This window comes from Notolepis coatsorum (assembly GCF_963971535.1).
Source record: "Notolepis coatsorum genome assembly, chromosome: 3".
Classification (NCBI taxonomy): Eukaryota; Metazoa; Chordata; class Actinopteri; order Aulopiformes; family Paralepididae; genus Notolepis; species Notolepis coatsorum.
Genome location: NC_140167.1, coordinates 39,231,590 through 39,256,065, shown reverse-complemented (window position 1 = coordinate 39,256,065; position 24,476 = coordinate 39,231,590). Strand labels below are relative to the sequence as shown.

The window sequence follows — 24,476 nt, the reverse complement described above, 5'->3', positions numbered from 1 at the left end:
TTGTCAGGTTAGGTGTTTTTATACACATTTTTAGGATGTGTCCTGTCTAGTGTACATGTCCATTTGTGTTTCTGTGCCTTTTTATGTTCCATGTATGGACCACAATGGAAACAAGCCTTGGCTTTATTGTGTTTTATCCATTTTTGACCAGCGTTGTTGACACTGTTATTGTCTTGTCTTTTAAAATGTTTTTGTCCTACGATTTGTGTCAAAATAAAGTATTCAATTCAATTAAAAAAAACATGATTTGTGGAGCTCCCTCTGGTGTTGTTGTTGTCGTATTCACTGACCTTTGGGAAGTATTTTGACATGTACCATGCCCGAAAATGACAAAATAACACAAAAATAAAGATGTATGATATTGCATGCTGCTGAATATAAATTAAATGCGTCAAATTACATTCTCTAATGTTTTTTCATACAATGGGTGATGTGAAATTTATATTAACATTAATATTAACATGTAACATTTTCATATATTAACCCCTGCATGGCTGAAAATGCCAAAATCACAAAAGAAATAAGAGATTTATCATATTGCATGCTGATTATAAATTAAATGCATCAAATTACATTCTCTAATGTTTTTACATACAAGGGATGATGTGAAATTAATATGTAAAATGTTCAAATACGGTATTAACCCCATTCATGCCTGAAAGCCAAAATCACACAAAAATAGAGATGTGATATTGCATGCTGAATATAAATGAAATGCATCAAATTACATTCTCTAATGTCTTTTCAGAGTAGATGTTAATCTACTCAAGGGTCAGCGCACTGTTCTCTAGTGACCAGTGTTGACATGAAGGATGTTCTCTCCCACGAGCTGGCACCAGTCCCAACTGCCATGTTCACTGAGGAAGGAATGCGACTGTATAAAGCCAAGTCCACATTGAAGAAGTCACTTCAGGTGGAAGTCTCGAAGAGGAAAGCCGGTGACACAGACATCATTGTGACGCACGATAATTATCGGGCCGTTATCAGCAATTATGACGTCATCCCGATAAACCAGATACAAGTTTTGATAGCTCCGATAATAATAAAAAAAAAAAAAAAAAATCTTTTTTTGTATTTTATTTTTTTATAATTTTTTAAACAAACACATAAACAAACATGACAACAACACACGATAAGATACACAAGCATTAGTTGACAGTGCACATCCAATGAAATCACATTTTAGTTAATTGTCATATATAGGATATACCCTTAATACCTGTTATCTAAAAACCTACACACATATGCTCCAGCTCGTACCCCCCCCTCCCGGACCCCCCATTGGATAATCCATCCATTTTCCCTCGCTCCTAACCAGACATTACCATTATATGCTAGCTTTTATTTTCTCCACCACTTCTAACCACAACCAAACGTATTCTGTGGTTATTTGAAGTTTGGATTTTTTTTCACAACTAAGGTAGGTAGATTAAATTTTTAGAGACTAAAGTACAGAAAAAAGGTACCGTTGGGTACCGGTATCGATTCACAGGTACCGGTACCGTATCGGTTCAAATGTGAACGGTACCCATCCCTATACTGACAAAGCACAATACCTGTTGGTTTTTAGTTCACTCATTGTTCAGGGAAACACATTGTTAATGACATCGAGGGGTTGAATTTTGTGATTGACTCAAATTATATTTATTTGGAAAAATAAATATAGTCACTTTATTTGAAGAGTCAAAACTGTTCTCTTGGCTTTGTTTTGTTCATAGTAGCTCATGTCATGATAAATCTGGTTAGGTCAAAACTACAGGAATATACATTAAAAAAAAAGAATTATAATACAATAAATATATATATATATCGGTTATCGGTATCGACCTTGAGGAGCAGAAAGTTATCGGTATCGATATCGGGGTCAAAAAATCTATATCGTGCACCCCTTGTCATTGATGGATCTGGACTTCTTTGGACAATCCACTGGCACTGATTGCACTGTCACTGATTTAATTGAAAATGTTAAGGCACGGCTAACTTCATACCTCTTGGGTGACGTCTATCTTATCTTTGACAGATACTATGACTACAGTATCAAGTCCGTCACCAAAGATGTCAGGGAGACAATGATCAACAAAAAGCATCATCTCCTCCCATCAACCAAGCTATCAGCCCAGACAGTTGTCCTGTGATCCATCAAAAACAAGAAACAGCTAAACAAATTACTGTGTGAAGAACTGAGCAAAGACAGGCTATTCCATCTACAGAGCACAAACACACACAAGTTGGTGTTGACAGGTCAGGAGTCATGTCCCATCGAGATCGAGCTGGAAGAGAGACGGACGAGATATGATCTAGAAAATCAGCAGGAAGAAGCTGACACGATCATAGTCCAACAAGTCCTGAGGTGTTCTGGAGAAGCCCATCAAATCACAGTGGTTTCTGATGATACAGATGTTTTTGTCCTACTTCACCATTACCATCAGGCAGGACTGGATGTACCACTCATCATGGAATCCCCCGCAAGGAGAGAGTAATAGTGGACATGAAGTCAACACTGGCCAAGCAGAAACAAATTGTCGAACACCTTTTACCAGCCCATGTCATATCAGGATGTGACACTGTAGCGTCGTTCTATGGGTTGGAAAAAGGCTCTGTCATCAATGCCCTGAAAGCTGGTTATGACCCATCAGCCATTGGCAATGTGGATGCACCGTTTCAGCAAGTCCTTGACCAAGCCATGGCCAGTACAGAGAGACTCAGAAGGAGCTTCTATCCCCAGGGACCAGGAGTTCAAAACTTTTAATCCCTGATCCGATCAGATTTTTAAATCCCATTTTTTGTGATCCAGGATCAGACAACTCAGCCAGATTCTGTCCCGGTATTTCAAAGCAATCCAGGATAGGATCACCCTGATCCAGATTCAGACTTTTAAAGATTACTAGATCCTGAATATCAGCGCTTTAATCCTACCGATCTCCATCTAGTGGATATGAAAAATAATACAAGGAAGACAAGACACCACATTGCAGAGACATCTATAATGTCTAATTGTATTGATAAATACATAAAGAACATAAAATCATAATGGAATTGTAATTAAAAAGAATACTCCCACTAAGGTAACAACATAAAACATTCATTCAAAGCCATGGTTTTCAACTACCAAAATCCAAATCTGATCCGATAGGGATTAAAAGTTTTGAACTCCTGGGCCCAGTCCATCAGGATGCTCAATGACAATAACACTATATGTAACAAACCATCAAATACACTCACAGCACACATCCACACTCACTTTAAATAAACAACTCACTAGCACCCACTTTATATTTATTGGTAAAGAGATTTGCACTACAACTCATACCTCATTGCACCTTACCCTAAATTGTACCTCATCGCATTTCTGCATTGTACTGTATATTGTATTGTAACTCAGTTACACATTTTTTCTACTCTATTGTATATAATGTATATTGAACACTTGTTTACATACTTTTGACTTTCTATTTTATACTTAATTTTTTTTTATCTAGCACACTCTCAGGAGCAAAACAGAAAAAAAGCATTTCATATAAAAGTATTCTGTATTTTTGTATGACAACTAATAAAGAAACTTGAAGCCGCTGTCTTCATCTCAGCCTGTTATGGCATAACAGAGAGCACAGCCATGACACACACAACACAAGGCTACCGGGAAAAATGGGAAAGGACATATGTCTTCACCAAATCTAGCTGCTCTACCTGCAACAAAGGAAGTGTTCATTGAAAATGTGAAGATGGCCCACTTCCAAGCGTACCTCTGGCAAAATCTCATTACGAATCTGCCACCTGCAATGAACCCAGAGGAATTTGGATGGAAAAAGGACACGGCACTGATCCCAATCCACCTACCAGAAGATCAAACTTGTCCCAGACTACATCCTGAAGATGATCCGGTGTGGCTGCAAGAGTGAGGCCCCGTTTAAAGTGCAGCTGTAAAGTGCATGGTTTCCCCTTAACAAGATTCAGCTCAAACAAGAGACTAAACACAATTATGCCACAACAATGTGGAACGCCCTACCCACAGCCGTAAAATAATGTGAATCCCTACCCACCTTCAAAACTGCTCTAAAAAAGCACATACGGGAGGGCGCAATTTGAAACTGGCCCCGGTAAATGCCCCCCCCCCCCCCCCCCCCCAATGTACAGTTTCCTCCCCCTCAAATATATATATTCTCTTTTAGAAACTCTGTAAATAAACAGTACTGTATGTCATAAATGTCTGGATGTAACAGTACTGTATGTCATGTATGTTATGAATTGAAAATGGGGGACCCTGATGTAAACAAGACGAACGTCTCTCTGGTCTGCATCCCCTTAACAAGTGTGTATTGAGCCGTACTGTATTGTACCCATTCTGCAATCTGTTAAAGTTCTGTTAATGTTTCAAGGTAGGATGCTCAAGACCCTAATATGTAACAGATCTACAAGATTTGTCCTTCACACCAGTGAGTGTGCACTCGTTTGATTTAGTTGGATACATTTTGTGTGGGGGGGGGGGGGGGAGATGCACCCCTTTTCCTGTTGCAAATTGTTTTGGTCCCCATATGAATAAATGGACCAACACAATGCAAACTTAAGTGTGTGTCGCTGCTAATAACTGCTACAAAAGTAGTTTTACAGGCCTGTCTTGAAAGGGTTCATACTAATCACCCATTGTAAAACATGAGAATGTAATTTGATGCATTTAATTTATATTCAGCAGGCAATATCATACATCTCTATTTGTGTGATTTTGACATTTTCAGCCATGAAGGGGTTAATATCTGCAAATGTTACATGTTAATATACATTTCACATCCCCTTGTATGAAAAAAAACATGAAAATGTAATTTGATGCATTTCATTTATATTCAGCAGCATGCAATATCATAAATTATATTGGCATTTTCAGACATGAAGGGGTTAATATCTGAAAATGCCCAAGGGATATCACAGAGCACCCTCTTGTATTTTGAAGAGGTACCCCCAAGCTCCAAGAAAACAGCACAAAAAAAAATGCAACCGCCAAAATAAGGTTCAACCCCATCGCTCCCGGACGCGTCAACATTTTAGGCAACCAACTTGCGTTCAGCGTTTCTCCGATTGGCCACGACGCCCATGTGACCGCGGCAGCGCGAGAGAGCGGCAGTGCGGAAATAGGCTGCATTCTATTGCCATGCTCTGCAACATAACCAACTCCGAAAGAATGCCTAAACTTAACCCTAACCTTAACCAACTCCGAAAGAATGCCTAAACTTAACCGGCGAAAGAAATATTGCCATGCTCTAAGACAAACTCTAACCTTAACCAACTCCGAAAGAATGCCTAAACTTAACCCTAACCAACTCCGAAAGAATGCCTAAACTTAACCGGCGAAAGAATGCGTCGCCGCGGGGGCGTTGCTAGGCGCAAGTTGGTTGCCTAAAGTAATGAAGCCTCCTGCACTAGTAGGGGTGTGCTTCAAAATGCAGAGAAAGGTATATCCTCCTGAGACCCAGGGGGAAAAGTGTTGTCACTATGTTTGTGATAATTTTAAGTGTTTGGGTGATAAAGAACAATTTCAAAGATTTTTGCTCTATTAATATCTTACAAAATGTGCACTGTAGTGCACAACCTGACTTCATTGATCATAAAACAATAAGAATCTTAAATAGGAATTATGAAAATTGCATCCACATTCAGTCTTTTCACTGGTGTGACAAAGATGAAAAGAAAACATCAAATTAGATTCTTCTGAATTGTCCCAGTAGCAGGGAGGCCCATTTTCTGAAGAGCATCCAGAAGACTGGTGGTCTTTATCAACTTCATCTGGCTCTTCATCTTTAGTTTCTCACACTCTGACATAGAGCCATCTACTAAATAAATATAAAACAAACATACAGTAAGTCCTGATGTGCACTAGTGTACATTAATCAATTAATGTTTTTCCTCTGAAAATAAATGTTTAACTCTGACAACTCTCTCAAAATGCTCCTTATACAATGGCATGCAAATATATTGATTCTGTTTTGTATAACACTCCACGTGACCCAGCCCAGATCCCTCCCACAACCGAATTACTTTTTTTTAATGAGTCTGAATGAGTCCGCCATAGATGGACAAATGGAAGTATGAATATCTTTTGAACAAATCCTCCAAAAAAGATAGTCAACTGGAATATGTTAGTTCGTTACACACATGTTGGATTATGTAATTGGTTTGTCATGACCCATTGTGAAACAAAAGAAAAATCGCAAACATATATATATATTTTTTTTAAATGGCAGTCGATTTTTTATTTTTGTCAGACCTTGGATCTACTTTCTCTGTGGATGGTTGTGAATAATTCTCCATTATGCTTCAATTACTGTATGTTTATTGTATAGCAATAAGGTGACACAGACATCATTGTGACGCACGATAATTATCGGGCCGTTATCAGCAATTATGACGTCATCCCGATTTTTTTTCACAACTGAGGTAGGTAGATAACATTTTTAGAGACTAAAGTACAGAAAAAAGGTACCGTTGGGTACCGGTATCGATTCACAGGTACCGGTACCGTATCGGTTCAAATGTGAACGGTACCCATCCCTATACTGACAAAGCACAATACCTGTTGGTTTTTAGTTCACTCATTGTTCAGGGAAACACATTGTTAATGACATCGAGGGGTTGAATTTTGTGATTGACTCAAATTATATTTATTTGGAAAAATAAATATAGTCACTTTATTTGAAGAGTCAAAACTGTTCTCTTGGCTTTGTTTTGTTCATAGTAGCTCATGTCATGATAAATCTGGTTAGGTCAAAACTACAGGAATATACATTAAAAAAAAAGAATTATAATACAATAAATATATATATCGGTTATCGGTATCGACCTTGAGGAGCAGAAAGTTATCGGTATCGATATCGGGGTCAAAAAATCAATATCGTGCACCCCTTGTCATTGATGGATCTGGACTTCTTTGGACAATCCACTGATTGCACTGATTGCACTGTCACTGATTTAATTGAAAATGTTAAGGCACGGCTAACTTCATACCTCTTGGGTGACGTCTATCTTATCTTTGACAGATACTATGACTACAGTATCAAGTCCGTCACCAAAGATGTCAGGGAGACAATGATCAACAAAAAGCATCATCTCCTCCCATCAACCAAGCTATCAGCCCAGACAGTTGTCCTGTGATCCATCAAAAACAAGAAACAGCTAAACAAATTACTGTGTGAAGAACTGAGCAAAGACCGTGAAACAAACATACAGTAAGTCCTGATGTGCACTAGTGTACATTAATCAATTAATGTTTTTCCTCTGAAAATAAATGTTTAACTCTGACAACTCTCTCAAAATGCTCCTTATACAATGGCATGCAAATATATTGATTCTGTTTTGTATAACACTCCACGTGACCCAGCCCAGATCCCTCCCACAACCGAATTACTTTTTTTTAATGAGTCTGAATGAGTCCGCCATAGATGGACAAATGGAAGTATGAATATCTTTTGAACAAATCCTCCAAAAAAGATAGTCAACTGGAATATGTTAGTTCGTTACACACATGTTGGATTATGTAATTGGTTTGTCATGACCCATTGTGAAACAAAAGAAAAATCGCAAACATATATATATATATATTTTTTTTAAATGGCAGTCGATTTTTTATTTTTGTCAGACCTTGGATCTACTTTCTCTGTGGATGGTTGTGAATAATTCTCCATTATGCTTCAATTACTGTATGTTTATTGTATAGCAATAAGGTTGGGTGAATTCAGCCATTGTATAAAAGCATTACATCACTTGAAGTCATGCGTTATACTCATTAGAGACCCTCCGCTGCGCGTCGGGCCGAACAACCACCCCTAGGCGTGATCTAATGAGTATAACACACTCCTGCACGTGATGTAATGCTTAATTAGATGTTTACTTACTAAAAATATATAAATTTATTTTTTATAAATATGAATATCATGCTTATCTTTATTTTTTTCCGTGCAATGTGCCTTTTGTGTTGGCAGCCATTTTCAAAAGACAAAAAAGGCAAGTTTGCATGGTCACACCCAAACACATGATTTATCATTGGAAAGCTACGGTTGTCCTCTGTAAGGAACATCGGACTCAATAGTGTGACATGTATAGTATTAGAGGAATCAAGCTAAACCTAATGTGCACTACAGTGTACAAAAATTAATTGCTGGGTCTCAGGAGGATAAAACAGGATCCATTGTATAAAACAAGTATCTTAGATTTCATGAGACAAAATTTTATTCTTCAAACGTTATTTAACAAATAACTTTAATAGATTATAGTTTATGGAATGATAATAGTTCCAGGAACAGTAGTAAAACAAAAGTTAAAATGTATATATATATACCTTGCCTGGAGTGGGAAGGGGCTAGCTTCCATTAAGGACTTATACATAGACGGTCACTTTGCATCCTTCGATCTACTAAAGAGGAAGTTTGAGTTGCCCGGCACCAACTGGCTCAGATTTTTACAAGTCAGAAATTATGTTAGATCCAAAGTTCAGGCTTTCGAAGAGCTCCCAATTGAACATTCTTTTTGATATATTGCTGAGCCCTCCCCACTCCAAGCACCTCATCTCTAGGTTTGTGTGTCTGTTTGACAACTGTAATATGGCCCCTACTGAGAAGATTAAAGAACAATGGCAGGAGGAACTCGGTATTGATCTATCGGATATTGTATGGGATAGGAGTCTGTCTATAGTACAACTTGGCTCAGTCAATAGTAGACACCAGCTGATCCAATTTAAAGTTGTGCATCGTCTCCACTACTCCAAGCATAGATTGCACAAGATCTACCCCTCTGTTTCACCTATGTGCGACAGGTGCCAGGTATCAGAGGGTACACTTTCTCATGCCTTCTGGTTTTGCCCTTCACTAACAGGATTCTGGGCCAAAATATTTGACTGGTACTCTAAGGCCTACAAGATAACTCTACAGCCGGGGGCAGAGCTCGCCATCTTCGGCTGCTCTGAGTCCTCTCTGAGCTTTCCTACAGCTGTACAACAATCTTTGACACTGGGGACAACAATTGCTAAAAAACAAATACTGATGGAAAGAAGGTGCTGAGGAGGACTTCTTTCCAACTGTGGATGGCGGACATGACCTCGGTCATACGGATGGAGAGACTAAGGTTCCTGAGAACCGATTCACTTAAAAGGTTTTCAAAAATCTGGGAGCCGTTCTTAGCCTATCTCGATGAGGCTAGAGGCGGCAGCTGATTCGCCTGTCTGATCTCGCAGTCCCCCTAGGGACCCCAAACACAATATTTCGCAGTCATGTATGGCTGGTAACCGTGTTGTAATAGCAAATGTAAAAAATGTATTATTATAATTTTTTCTTTAATGCATTTTTTTTTTACTTTCACTGTCTGAGTGTGTTTGTATATCATGTTGGTATACTGTGTCATGTTTGTACAATGTTCTGAAAAATGTAAAATAATATATAAAATATTTTTTATATATATATATATATATATATATAAATGTATTTATTTATTTACATTAATAAAAAAAAAAAAAAAAAAAAAAAAAAAAAAAAATGTAAGGTGTGTCCCCTGTCATTACACTCATGTCAGCCTGGCAACGACAAGTATCAAGAAGCCACTAAATATGCAAAAATGCCCAAACTCACAAGGGGTAAAGAAAAAATAAGTGCTTTATTAATTAAAAAGACAATTTATTAGTCACATTTACCCATTCACACGCAGATGGCAGTGGCGACCATGCAAGGTGCCAACCTGGTCATCGGGAGCAGTTAGGGGTTAAGTGTCTCGCAATATGTTCGCCATATCGGTCTTCAGTTTTTGATTTTCCTTTAAAAGAAACAGAAATACAAGTGGGTTTCTCATACAGGCTTATCAAAGATATTTACAGAGAAAATTCCACTGATAATAGTAAAACTTTATTTGTATAGCACCTGTCATACAAAAACTGAAGCTCAAAGTGCTTCACAACAGAAAAAAGACATAAAATGAGCACATAAAGTGCAGACATCCCAACAGGCCACCTTGTTTATAGTTTGATTCAGTTTTAAAAATAGACAATAAAAAGAGTAAGATAGAATAGACAGTAAAATAGTGCAGTGCAATAAAGTAGAATAGAATATACATGAAATATATAAAATATGTGCAATAAAATAGTTCACTGATGACGTATAAAGAAGTTAGTTACCTCTGTAAGTTTAGTGTTCTCCTTTTTGAGGTTCACAAGATACTCTATCTTCTGCTTGTGGTTCTTGTGGCCCACAAGCTTGCCATTCTCCTCTGACAGATGGTCCACCTGCTTGCGAAGAACCTCAACCTCCTGTAGGACACAGCAAACATCAGAGGTGCCAGGTCAGCCACCACATGATACAGCTAAGGCTGTATGGTGTTTGTAACAGTAGCTAGCATTAGATGCAACATTTCATAGCCGACATTTTGGTAGCTAATGTTAGTACTGTAATGCTAGTTTACAGCAAACATGGATGTGTTAAATACTCTTACTGGTGTCAGTAAGAGGCCAGCTAGACATAACTTACTGTTGAGATTATGTCAGAAACCATCCTATTCCATGTGATGTCTGGAAAATGTTTTATACAATTGACCTAAGAACACACACACTTGTTTACCTTTTTGGGAAACAATGGCCAATTCAACTGTGTGGAAGAGTCATTCAGTTCCTGAACTATGCCCAATTTGCCAGCGATTGAACAAACTTGTGACTGCAACACATCTTTTAGATAATTTTCGAATGACGCTAAATACATTGGCACACAAGGGTACTTGGTTTGCTTTTCCACTGGCATGAATTAAAGGCAAATAAATTGTGATCGGGCTATAAGGGAATAACAAGCACAAAAAACTAGCAGAACCACAGCGCTACCTGCGCATGCATCAGACAAAACACAACGCTATCCGCGCATGCATCTGACAAAACAGTGCTACCTGCGCATGCATCCGACAGCGCTACCTGCGGATGCATCCGACAAAACACAGCGATATCTGCGCATGCATTCGACAAAACATCCCTGCCAGATCGCCCGTGAGTAAGTGATTCTAATTTGCCACACATAGCACCGGTGGCAGAGTCCTGTGCACTATGAGTAAGAGAGATGAAGTGAAGCGAGCGCAATATTTTCCTTCAAACCAACAAATTCTTCATGTATAAATTCCCCTTAAGCAGAAGCCATGGCCAGATGAGGTCATCACCTGTAGGACTTTCTCGTCATCGCGCTCCTTCAGGTAGAACTCCCTCAGCTGAGAGGTCAGCTCCTGGACACTGGTCTGGGACTGGGAGAGCTGAGAGGTCAGCTCCTGGACACTGGTCTGGGACTGGGACAGGATCGCCTCCTTGGCCTGCAGTCTAATTCACAGCAACAATTGTGCTTTTAACATCACACTGCATGGAATGATCAATACAATATTCCAGTAGGAAATACAAATTCACTTGTCATCCACATACAGGTGGAAAGAGGCGTCACAATACTTGAATTTCTAACTTTGATACAATGCCATAAAAATATTGATATTCAATACCAGTTTCGATACCACAGGCCCTGTTCAGTTTCTTAGCCATCATCTTACTTTGTTGTTCAAATGCAGCTGGTAGGATTAGGGTAGGTTGTGAGTGTTTTCATTGTGGGCTGAACTTCTCAGCTTCTCTAATACTATAAAGAGAAATATCCAATATTTGTATTTTCTTTTTTAAACAAAAATGTCTGGGACTATTTTCAAGTGAAGTGGAAGAAAGGAGACGAGAGCTGAGCCCTGAGTGGGGAGGAGGCGGGCTGTGGGGAAGAGGCGGTGAGTGTGTGTAGCACCCACCAAATGCACCTAGTATGTGCATCACTGTTGGAGCGAGGCACAGGCAACTGGTATCAATAGTGTGCCAAATGAAACAGCTTCAAATATTCAGCATCGATATATTCTCCCTCTAAAAATAATGTTATCTATAATTTTGACACTTGTGCATACCTTTTCTGAGTGTCAGAGAGCGTCAGCATCAGTGTGCTCTGTTAATGAAAAGGGAGATACATATTTAGTAAAGAATATAAGGATTCTTTCCTTATGAGGAAAATAATAGTTGACTGACAGACACACCTTCTGAGACCACTCCTCCTGTAGCTCCCCAAGCATGGACTGCCTAATGGCCGTTTCAGACAGCTCACTGCAGATTAAAATACACAAACACGTTACATTCACATCATTCACCATCATGAAGGACCGGCATTTGTCTGAAGACATTTGCAGAGGAAGGATTCACTGGACCGGTGGACTTACCAGTTCTCCTGGTTGCGGAACTCGTAACTGGTAAGAGTCTGGATCTCCAATTGTATTACTTCCTTCTCATTCAGTTGGGTCTGAGGGAAGTGAAAAAAATACTTATGGTCTTACGGTGAATGTCTGTGGTCATCATCATCATCATCATCATCTCAAAATACAATCAAGCATTGTGCAAGCAGATCGAATTTGAAGGCTAGAATCCTGCATAGTCTTCTCTAAATTAGATTTGAATGGGAGGAATATAGCTCAAGCTTTCAATCAACAAAATAATTTCTTTAAAAACTTTAAAACCTTCAGCCTTTGGATTTCCTCATTCTTATCAGTCCTCTCTGCATGTAGCTCAGCCAGAAGAAACTCCATAGTCAACATAGAAGAGCGTTGACTATCTAGCTCCCTCTCCTTGTTCTCCAGCACTTGTGCCAGATCTGTGCTGAAGCTTCTTGGCGGGGAAAGCATCTAACAGGAAGATAATCAACATGATTATCAATAAGGGCACAGATTCCAGCAATTATATACAGAACAAAAATCACAAGACAAGTTTATAGGGAGGTGTAGTGGTTAGTCATTGCTGTTTCTGGCCGGTCTACCTCGCTAAATCGTCCACTCTCTTTGGATCAAATAACAAACTCAGCAAGGCCAACGGCTTCTCTGTTACAGTGGGTGACAATATTGTCACAAGGAAAGATGAAATTACATACCTGGGTTCCATCCTAGAGGCAAATCTTACAAAATGGCAACCAATGTAATAAAAAAAAGTCAACCAACGAACAAGATTCTTGTACCGGATCTCCTCTCTGGTAAACAAGAATACCCTGAAGACTAACAGGAGCACTCATTCAAGGGTACTACGACTATGCTTGCACCTCATGGTACCAAAGCACCTCAAAGGCACTAAAAACAAGATTACAAACATCACAAAACAAACTGGTCAGACTACTGCTTGACCTTACTCCTAAAACCCACCTTCACCCCTGCCCATTTTGACAACCTAGGATGGCTTAGAGTAGACGACAGAGTACAGCAACTTGCAATGGGCCTGGTCTACAAGATACACTACACCACTCAGGTACCCATGTACAGTACATGTCGAAATACTTCCCAAAAGTCAGTGAATACCACGACCACAACACCAGAGGGAGTTCCACAAATCATGTCCAACCCAGATTCAGCTCAAACAAGAGACTAAACACAATTATGCCACAACAATGTGGAACGCCCTACCCACAGCCGTAAAATAATGTGAATCCCTACCCACCTTCAAAACTGCTCTAAAAAAGCACTTACGGGAGGGCGCAATTTGAAACTGGCCCCGGTAAATGCCCCCCCCCCCCCCACCCACCAATGTACAGTTTCCTCCCCCTCAAATGTATATATTCTCTTTTAGAAACTCTGTAAATAAACAGTAGTGTATGTGATAAATGTCTGGATGTAACAGTACTGTATGTCATGTATGTCATAAATGTTATGAATTGAAAATGGGGGACCCTGATGTAAACAAGACGAAAGTCTCTCTGGTCTGAATCCCCTTAACAAGTGTGTATTGAGCCGTACTGTATTGTACACATTCTGCAATCGGTTAATAACATTTTCAATCAATGAAATTACCCGAGGTGATTATTTAGGTGTGACTAGAGACTGTGAAATGGGAGTAGAGCTGGTACTTCTGATGGTCCTCTCAATTGCTTCTTCTTGTCGTTTCAGCTGATACAAAGAAGAGTTTAATTAATTCACATTTGATTCTTGGTCAAATCTGTTCTGTGTTAAGGTTAATAAGCTACGATACCTTATTCTGCCATTTCTGGACCGTGGCATCGTTTTGGGCCGTTTGCTCCCGAGAGGCTTGGAGGAGACTAGTCTGCTCATCCAGCACCTTGGTGAGTCTCTCTACTTCCTCAGTGGCGTAGGCGACCTCGTCCTGCAACACGTCCACCTGCGCACAAAAGCAAATGTAACGAGAGGCTTTACAGAGAACACTTACAGACGGACAATTTAAATTTAAGTGAATTGTCTGATGTGTCGCAAGTGAATGATGGTAAATGGTGGAGTTAATATAGCGCTTTTATTAGTCTAGATGGAAACATGCATAGGGTGGATTTTCTTTCACCACCTGTTTTTTCTTAATCCTTGAAGTGTCTATTTTAAGATTCTGACAGGTAACAGGTTGGAATAATGTCCCATGGGGTTTATTTTTATTTTTTTAAGATTTTATTTATAGCATTTTCAGCTTTTTTGGTCAATGCAGGACCTTTTGGCCACGCAGGACCGACACCGGCCACGCAGGACCGAGAGAGGGTGAAATGGGAGGAGAAGAGGGGAAGACATGCGGCATACGACTTGGCTTAATGCCTCCGTGATGCATTTTTTTCCCCCTTTGTGTGAGTGTACATATTTTTTCGGACTGGGGTCTCATGGATCCATCAGCCACGCTCTTCCAGCTACAGTCTGCTAGCCACACACATGGCAAATGGTCGCGTATGCGGCCAGAGGCGTCATCATCTGCTGTTGACCTGCTAGGCCGCTAAAATGTCAGACAAACTTATGCACAGCGCCCCGTCCTGACACGGCGGCCTAATTGCGCTATGACAGGGCAGCAAGCTACTCAGTGTGAACCATAGGAAACAACGGACCTGTCAGCAGAGTATCGCCCTTTTCCGGCCTGGTGGACGTACTGCACACGTTTATCAGGCAGTACACAGGCTATATTTTTTAGCGGCCCACATAAGAGCAACAGTAGAATAGACTATTTCTTCATCCCTTCCTCTAAGCTCTTTCTAGTATCATCCTGCACAATCGGAAGTATTGTTTTATCGGATCACGCCCCTATATATCTGGTCTACTCCTTGTCAGAAGAGAGGGCGCTGTCGAGACGTTGGCGTCTTAACCCATACCTCCTCAAGGATGATAGGTTCTAATCGGAATTTAAAATGTTCAACTCAATTAACTCACATTCTACGGATAACCAGTCTCTGCTCTGGGAAGCATCCAAGGTCTTTTCTCGCGGACTGATTATGTCTTACGTATCATCCAAGAAACGCAAGAAAAATGAACAATGCAAACTTCTTGAATCCAAACCTTGAGAATCAACATGTTTCAAACCCAGCCCCGGCTGTGCTTATAGAGCTTACGGCCACCAGAACTGTGTTAAACACTCTGATCGAGGTAGCCGAATACTCATAAATTTGCCAGACAGAGAATGTACGAACACAGTGACAAGCCTGGCAGGTGCCTAGCTAACTTGGCAAAAAAGAGGGCCGACACCCAAGTAATAGCCTCAATCTCGGACTCAAACGGGGTCAGGTCCTTTGACACCAAAACTATTAATAAAGAGTTTGCCTCTTTCCATGCCCAACTCTATAGGACTGAACGACCCGATGGTGCTCTCTGACATGCAAGCTTTTTTCGCTGACTTGTACCTCCCTAAGGTATCGAAAGATCAGAACTTGCTCCTTAACGCCCCAATTACAAAGGAAGAAGCTCTGTGCGCCCTTAAGGGTATGCCATCTGGTAAGGCTCCGGGCCCGGACGGTTTCGGATGCGAATTCTATAAGGAATCCGGTCATATTCTCTTGGATCCCCTGCTGGCTATGCTTAATCATTCCTCTGAGGTTGGGATATTACCCCAGTCCCTACGGGAGGCTAATATTTGCCTTCTCCTTAAAAAGGGTAAATGCCCTGAAAAGTGCACCTCCTATAGGCCTATAGCCCTACTTAATTCGGACCAAAAATTGCTCTCCAGGATCCTGTCCCTGCCTAGAAAAAGTGCTCCCTTTCATTATTAACGAAGATCAGACTGGTTTTATTAAGGGTAGGAACTCTACCGACAACATGAGATGGCTCCTTAATATCATCCAAATAACTCAGACCATCCCACGGTGGTTCCGTCTCTCGACACAGAAGGCATTCAACCGTGTAGAATGGCCGTATTTGCTTCTAACCCTCGCTGAATTTGGCCTAGGAAACACTTTTATTGACTGGGTCAAGGTTCTTTACAACTCACGGATGACTGCGGTTCTGACTAAAGGGCTTAGGTCTAACAACTTTCCTCTACAATGGGGGGAACCCCCAGGGGGACCCCCTTAGCCCTTTACTATTTGACATGGCCATAGAACCACTCACTCAGGCCATTAGGCAGTCAGCCGCGGTCTCAGGTATTAGGGTGGGCGAGAGGGAGCACAAAATCACTTTACGCGGACAACGTACTGATCTTTATATCTAAACCCGACTCTTCCATTCCATGTCTAACCCGCATGATTTCCACATTTGGAACCTTCTCGGGGTACAAAATTTACTTTTCCAAATCCGAAGCAATGCCACTTGGGACACTTAAATCCATCCCGATTCTGCCCGAGCCCTTCCCATTTCGCTGGTCGCCCTCCGGCTTTGTTTACTTAGGAGTATTTGTGACACCCACCTATGATACATTGTTTAAGGCCAACTTTCCCCCCCTTTTAGACACCATAAGGTAGGGGTGGACGGTATGGTCTAAAATGTATATCACGGTATAATTTGAAGCATAGACGGTAACGGTATATATCACGGTATCAGTGTTTCCGTTAGAATATTTTTTTTTGCCTGATAGGCAGGCTATATAAAGAATGACATCCTCAAGGCATGTAGATTTATAATATTTGAACTTAAAACTAGGCTACTTTTGCGTATAAAGTCATTATATTCCAAATAAAATAAGTCCCGAGTCCGTGCTGCTCCCATTGCAAAGAGCGGGGCTGGATGCTGGATTTTGCTAGAAGCATATGTAGCTGCAGAGCCAGCGGCGCTTTCAGGTCTGGTCACAGCTTTCAGCCGTTGGGTGGGGGGGGCGCTGTTGAGCGGGCCTGTGACCAGACCTGAAAGCGCCGCTGGCTCTGCGGCTCTGCAGCTGCATGCTATTCGCAAATCCACTGCTGCAGCCGTCCTCCCGCTGCAGCAGTCGTTATCATAACACTACACGCATATCATAATGTTTACAGCAAACTGTAGTTGATCACCAGGTATGTTTTATTAATGTAGAATAATTCATATAAGAAAAACGATTAGGGACATCTCTTACCTTTCTCCACTGGTTAAAAATGCCAGGAACTGAAATTGAAACTTGCTGTGCGCCGCGGTGATATGTGTTTATTATGAAATTGCGTGTTGACACGCCCACTGCGCGAAGCCTCCTAAATAACTTTTTCCAGTTTGCACATATCTATTATCTATGACTAATTCTATCTATTTTTAGGGGCAAATGCGATTGAAATAGTCACGCTGTGGTTACATGACGTCATTGCTATTTTAGAGCTGCTCTACCGGTTACACGGTATAGTCAAAATCCATACCGTAGAGCAAATTAATACCGTTTATATACCGTCCACCCCTACCATAAGGGCAGACTTAGTTAGATGGGCCACTTTACCAATCTCCTGGCTGGGTAGGATAGCACTAGTCAAAATGAACGTACTCCCCAGACTATTATGCCCTCTCCAAATGATTCCAGTGCTGCTGACAAACAAGGTTATCAAGGTGCTAGAAGGCTGGCTAAGCTCATTCATTTGGAATGGGAAGAAACACGTCTGAAAATGGCCAAATTACAGATGGATGGTGAAGATGGGGGTCTAGACCTACCTAATATTATACATTACCAACTAGCAGCACACCTTAGGGTACTTGTCGGCTGGTTCAGATCAGACCCACTATCAATCTGGCTAGACATTGAATCCTCGCAATCTAAGTCCCCCCTGTGGAACCTACTATTTATCAAAGACTTTAAGTCTGTTAGGAAAATATGCTCTAACCCCATCACACTATGCTCCGTCAAGGGCTGGAAGACTGTCCGTAAGGTGGAGGGCCGAGCTAAGCTGACCTCTCCTCTTACCCCGATCGTAGGCAATCCTGACTTTAAGCCAGACCAAATTGGCAGCGGCTTCAAGACCTGGCATTACGCAGGGCATAACTAGGGATGGGTACCGAATTCGGTACTTTTGAGGCACCGAACCGAAACACGTCGGTACTACCAAGTATCGAATATATGCTTACCTAGGATTTGACTTGATTCAACAACAAAGCAGTCGGAGCAATGACAAGCCGAAAACTGTCGAAATAGTTATTTGAAGTTTGGATTTCTTGAGACTAAAGTAGCGAAAAAAGGTACCGTTGGGTACCGGTATCGATTCACAGGTACCGGTTCAAATGTGAAAGGTACCCATCCCTAGGCATAACTGATCTTGGCCACTTGTTTGATGGCCAGACCCTAATGTCCTTTCTACAGCAGCGGTATGGCCTATTGAAAACGATTTTTTTTTAAATACTTACAAATTAGGCAGTTTATCACCAAGGACACCTCACTGTTAATTAACAGTTCCACCTCGCAGGTGGAGAAAGCCCTCTCCTTGCAGATTCCTAAAAAACAAATATCTATCTTCTATAGTACCGTACTTTTCGGACTATAAGCCGTGGCTTTTTCCCCAATTTTTCGACCCTGCGGCTTATATAACGGTGCGGCTTATACGTGGACAAAATCGAAATATTGCTTTTTTTACTGCATTGATATGTTATTGATCCGTTCCCTTATTTACTTAATACAACTTGTAAATGAGTTAATTCTTGTTATTTGTCCGACAGTATTGTGTATCAATGAGTAATTCTCTGTAGAGGTGGGAGTCACTCTGTAGAGGTGGGAACTTAAAGCTCAATATAAGAACGGCCATGCACCACCACCCACAGAATCGAGAAAGAGCAATCAATCTGTCAAACCTTTCCGTGTCCAGGCCGGGAGAGGTTTCCTGTGTTGAGTCAAATTAAGCCGCAGGCTCCACTCCTTACATATGGTAATTAAACATTAAAACACATGCGGCTTATAGTCCAGTGCGGCTTATATATGTACACATCATTCAATTTAGCTGCTGCGGCTTATAGTCAGGTGCGGCTTATAGTGCAAAAAGTACGGTACTCTAAACCTTAATTCATCTTTATCTTCCCTTATCACTAAACAGTCCTGGGAAAAAGACTTGGACATAGATCACGGACGAGGACTGGCAGGATGCATGGACCAACACAAAAAAAAATCTGTTTGCAACCGCACCAAGTCTATCCAAGTTAGAATCCTACACCGCATTCATATTACCCCTGCCCTTAAGAGTCAAATGGATCCCAATGCATCCCCACTCTGCTTTAAATGCAAGAGAGATTGGAAACCACGTCCACTGCGTTTGGTCCTGTGTAAAGCTCCAGAGCTATTGGTTCGACATCGTAGAGGAACGAACTACCTGATATATTCCAGAGCCCCATCGAACTGGATCCCCTCTGCCTCTTACTAGGCCTCCCATATATTCATATTGCCAATTTCAAACATAGGAGACTGTTCAATTTGTTGACATTTGCTTCTGGATCAAGGACGAGGTCCCATCAAAGAGGTCATGGCACAATATTATAATGGAATGCATTCCCTGTGAATACATCACGTGCATGCTGCACTCTAAACTGGACACTTTCTATGAAATATGGGACCCATATCTGTCTCATATCCGGCCTGCACTGTCTGCCACTGTACTTGGTGGGTTTACCCATAGCCTCCTTGTAGACCAATGCTGCCTTGTGTCGTTTTGTTAATGCTGGTATCATGATAATTGTAAAGGTGCAAACGTGTTTGTTACGGACGGTGTCCTTATGCATGTATATAGAGGGAGTAATGTATCTTATGTTGTATATATAGGCATGTTTTGTTTGTTGTTGTTGTCTTGTCTCCCTCTTGTGTCTACATATCCCACTCTCAGGTTCCCAGTTGCAGCAGCAGCAGCTGGTCAATCAGCAACTCACCCTGGTGCAGCAGCAGCTGAGACTCGTTCTGCAATCAACATCCACTCTCCCTTCATATACCCTTTTTGTTTCAGTGTTAGTTAGCTCCCTGGTTCGTTTGGTCTGCGTTGGTGGTAACTATGTCTCTGTGCTTTTGTAGGTAGAGCTCTCTCCGTTTGTGTGGTAATAGAGCTGGTGAAGGCTCTGGCACTTTGTGCTGTTAGTTAGTTAGGAGACATCTTGTGTGTTCAGCCTTATTGTAGAACTGTGGCTTTTGGAGCATTATTGTATTTGTAGAGCTGTGTGCTTTTGAGTAAGAACTATTTGGTGAATAGTTCTTTATTGGAATCCTTGTGTCTTTTGGTGTTTGTAGTACATTTCTGTTTAACCTTAATCCTTTGTATATTTGTTTGTCACCCAGCCTATGGTGATTGTTTTCTTGTTATTAATCTTTTGTTTCGCACACAGGGACATTGAGGGCAGGAAGATACCCTGGGTCTACATTCTGCATCACGTAGGAGAACTACTGTTAAAGACACCAGCTTTAGAGTGAGCACCACCACCTGTACTTTGGGGCGTTCGTTTCCTTTTAATATTTGATTTGGTGCTCACTGGTAGGTCCTCTTTGCTCTCCGTGTTGCTGATCCTCATTTGTGAAATAAATATTATTATTTATTTCAATCTGTCTCTGGCGTTTTGTGTCACTGCACTCTCACCTACCCTGTCTGTGGCCTTGTGTTGCGTCTCCCCACGGGGTACGTAACAGTGTTCATGCCCACATACACACACACAGAACACATATGCACTCACACACATGAAGCATGCACACATAAAATGCACAAGACTTACTAGACACACATAGGGTACGCACAAGCACATAGGTAAAACACACACATGTCACACACTTAGGACAACACTGGCAGGGATCCGAATCCTCAAGAGCCACCTCAAGGATACACAAACATGGTTGCTAGTGCCTGAGCCACATTTTTTATTATTTTACTTTTTCTTGTTCGTCTGTCTCTTGTCAAGGTCATTATGATTCATGTTACTGTTATTATTGTTGTCGTCGCTGTTAGTTATTATACGGTTATGTTCCGTTTTATGTATGAAAATAAAATTAAAACATTTTACCAAACAAGTTTGACCCAGGGAATTCAGTACAATTGTTAATTTTAAGATTCAAACGCATCCCGATTAAATTTCAGGACAGAAAATGCAAAAAAACGTATCACATCTCCATTTTCCCCTTTTACTAAAATGTAGTGCATTGGACGAGATCGATTTAGGTTAATATTGGAAATAATATTGTAATAAAGATTGTTATGCCCTAAATATTATAGTTTTGCATAAACAATTCTATAGACAAATAACACATTTTCCCATGCGATTTTGATCAGTGTTTTCATATGCACTGGATATCTTCTTTGTTGACACAACATTCAAGTCTTTGCATCCAGGACTTTATCAGCACCCATAATTTTCTGCAGCATCTTGGTTCACATAGCATCAACTGACTTCATCCAACCATGGCCCGCCGTCTCCTGTTGGAGCTCATCCGTTACCAGCGACAAAATGCGCCAAGCTAACTAAAAGCCTTCTGGAATCCAGGGTTCTTCAGCAGATTATTCAACGGATTCACCTGTCTCTTTCCTTTTGAAAGCGCTGGCACAGTCATCCCCAGAAAAGTCATAGTATCCCAGCAGAGTGCTGCAGTAATCTGAGTCCAGAGACTCAGCCAGTTCGGACACATGCATTATTAGCTTGCAGTCCCAGTGCCGTGGTCAAGGTGCCAGTGTCGTGGTCCAGGTATCTGGAGAGGTTGGTCATGCTGACATGGTAGATGAGGATAATCAGTATATAGAGGTTAGTCATGCTGACATGGTAGAGGAGGATCACCAGTATATAAAGGTTGGTCATGCTGACATGGTAGAGAAGGATCATCAGTATATGGAGAGGTTGGTCATGCTGACATGGTAGAGGAGGATCATCAGTATATATAGAGGTTAGTCATGCTGACATGGTAGAGGAGGATCACCAGTATATGGAGAGGTTGGTCATGCTGACATGGTAGAGGAGGATCATCAGTATCTGGAGAGGTAGATCATGCCGACATGGTAGAGGAGGATCATCATTATATAGAGAGGTTGGTCATGCTGGTAGAGGAGGATCATCATTGTTTGTCTTGGCAAAAAAGCTATCGGGAGAGCCAAGTGCATGAGGCAAAAGGGGGTAATGCATGAGTTCTTGGAGGTTGATGATGGGCATATCCAGATCCAAAGTAGACCTTGAACACCTGCCTCCTCCCAAGGTCTGTCTCATCCCACATGTACAGCGAGTCAACTTCAGAGTTGCCTGCTACAAAAGAGCAGACCAGCCAATATTTGAGAGGCCCAAACCCTATGATCAGGATATGGGCTGGGAGAAGATGATGGATGAGGGGGTGTTAGAGCCTGTCTGGACGGTTGGACCCATCCTCCATCTTTCTCTTGTTGGGGTACTGGCCCAGAAAGCGGAGTCAGAAGAGCAAGAAGCTCTTAATAATGAGGCAGATTATGCAAAACGTAACGTGGATGGAAAATGCGAGTGTGATGAGGAGGAGGAAGAGATGAAGATTGGAGAGATAAACTTTGACGATCTCTTTGGCGATGATTAGTAGTTTAGGTTTGAATGTTGTGCCAACAGAGAAGACGTACTGTAATAGTACTTTGTTTGAACCTTAAAACATATTTCAAATTTTATAGGAAAATGTGTTCATTTTTGTCCATGTAGGACAAATTAGTCTTTTCACATTAGTCTTCCACTTTTGGCCACGTTTACACAAAATCTACAATATTTAGGGCATAACGGCATGGAGACAATCTTTATAACAATATTATTTCCAATATTAACCTAAATCGATCTCGTCCAATGCACTACATTTTAGTAAAAAGGGAAAATAGAGATGAGATATGTTTGTTTTTTTCAGCGTTTCTTTTTGTTTGAATCTTAAAAATAACAATTGTACTGAATTCCTTGGGTCAAACTTGTTGGGATTTTTTTTTATTTGTCTCTATACGTTAACTTCAAAGGTTATGCCGTTTTTTCTTATTTTTCAGGTTTTGGTTCAGGGTAGGTGTAATAAAGGGTTAAATAAACCCCATGGGACATTATTTCAACCGGTTACCTGGCAGAATCTTAAAATACACTTCAAGGATTAAGAAAAAACAGGTGGTGAAGAGGAAAAAAAAAAAAAAAAAAAAAAAAAAAAAAAAATCCACCCTATGCCCATGTTTCCATCTACCGGTAGACCAGGGGTCAGCAACCTTTACTATCAAAAGAGCCACTTTTCCCCCCTCCCACAAAATAAAATGCTCAGGGAGCCGCACAACCTATTTACCCTTAAAATGAAGATAACCGTGTATAACGTTTTATATATCCCCAAGCATACCCCACATTTAGCATAAAACGCCTGACAATTGCATACCCAAAGTAATTTGTGATTTATTATACTTTATACTTATAGCACACAGTTTGTTGCATTAATGGAATTATAAAGCAACAAAAAGAAAAGAAATTACTGTTATACCTGTTATAACAAAGGGAAACCTCAAACTCTTATGGAGAAAAAAATACTGGCTGTGTAGACTTATTTTTAAATAAAACACAGAAGAGACAAAACACTGGTGTCTGTAGACAGACTTTGAAATAAAACCCTGAACTATTCAGGTATATTTGAGTCCTTTCCTTATTTGTGGAACATAATGAAATATTATACAACAATACAAATATACATAGTGAAATATTTTTTCATTTCAGTGTCACAGTATGACATCGATCTCCAAAATAAGAACAAATAATAATAATAATAATTTTGGGCCAGGGAGCCACAGCTGATTAAGAGCCGCAGGTTGCCGACCCCTGATCTAGACTATATCCAAAGCGCTTTACAATTCGTTACTCACATTCACCCACACGTGGCGGCGGCAACCATGTAATTAGAGGTTAAGTGTCTTGTTCAAGGGCGCTTTCACACACTGCCGGGAGGAGCGGGAATCGAAACCGGGAACCTTACAATTACCAGACGACTGCTCTACCTCCTGAACCACTGTCGCCCCATGATGCGACAAATGATTAAACCTAAAGCTGTACTGTGTAATATGGGCAGCTTGAAACTGTGTTACAGGGATCGGCTTTTCCGGAGAAGTTTGTTTAATTTAAGTTTGTTTAAGATATCTTAAATACGTTTGTGTACTACTGAACCTTTGTAACACTCTGCAACCCCCCCCCCACACACCATTATAATAATCTTTTTAACTTTGTTGTAAAAATGTTTATTAGTCTTGTCATATGTGAAAAATGTATAAAAACTTTAAATAATAAAAACAAAATATATATATATACACACACACACACGTTTGTTTTTGTATGGTTGAAGTTTCCCTAAACGACGTGGTGCAGCTTTGAGCACAGAGGCTGAAAGGACC

At 40.7% G+C, this 24,476-nt stretch overlaps 1 protein-coding gene across 5 annotated transcripts in view; it reads right to left on the bottom strand.

The window, feature by feature from the left end:
- Window positions 1-9,617: 9,617 nt before the first annotated feature.
- kif15 (kinesin family member 15) overlaps window positions 9,618-24,476 on the bottom strand; it is a 33,091-nt gene continuing 18,232 nt past the window's right edge. For all 5 annotated transcript variants that reach the window (XM_084310935.1, XM_084310937.1, XM_084310939.1 and 2 more), the window contains 8 exons: window positions 14,021-14,167; window positions 12,529-12,693; window positions 12,235-12,314; window positions 12,055-12,121; window positions 11,929-11,966; window positions 11,164-11,317; window positions 10,145-10,276; window positions 9,618-9,786 (listed from right to left, as the gene is read on the bottom strand). In XM_084310935.1, the coding sequence (XP_084167061.1) occupies window positions 9,736-9,786; window positions 10,145-10,276; window positions 11,164-11,317; window positions 11,929-11,966; window positions 12,055-12,121; window positions 12,235-12,314; window positions 12,529-12,693; window positions 14,021-14,167 (834 nt within the window). In that variant the 3' untranslated portion in view covers window positions 9,618-9,735. The remainder of the gene's footprint in view (window positions 9,787-10,144; window positions 10,277-11,163; window positions 11,318-11,928; window positions 11,967-12,054; window positions 12,122-12,234; window positions 12,315-12,528; window positions 12,694-14,020; window positions 14,168-24,476) is intronic.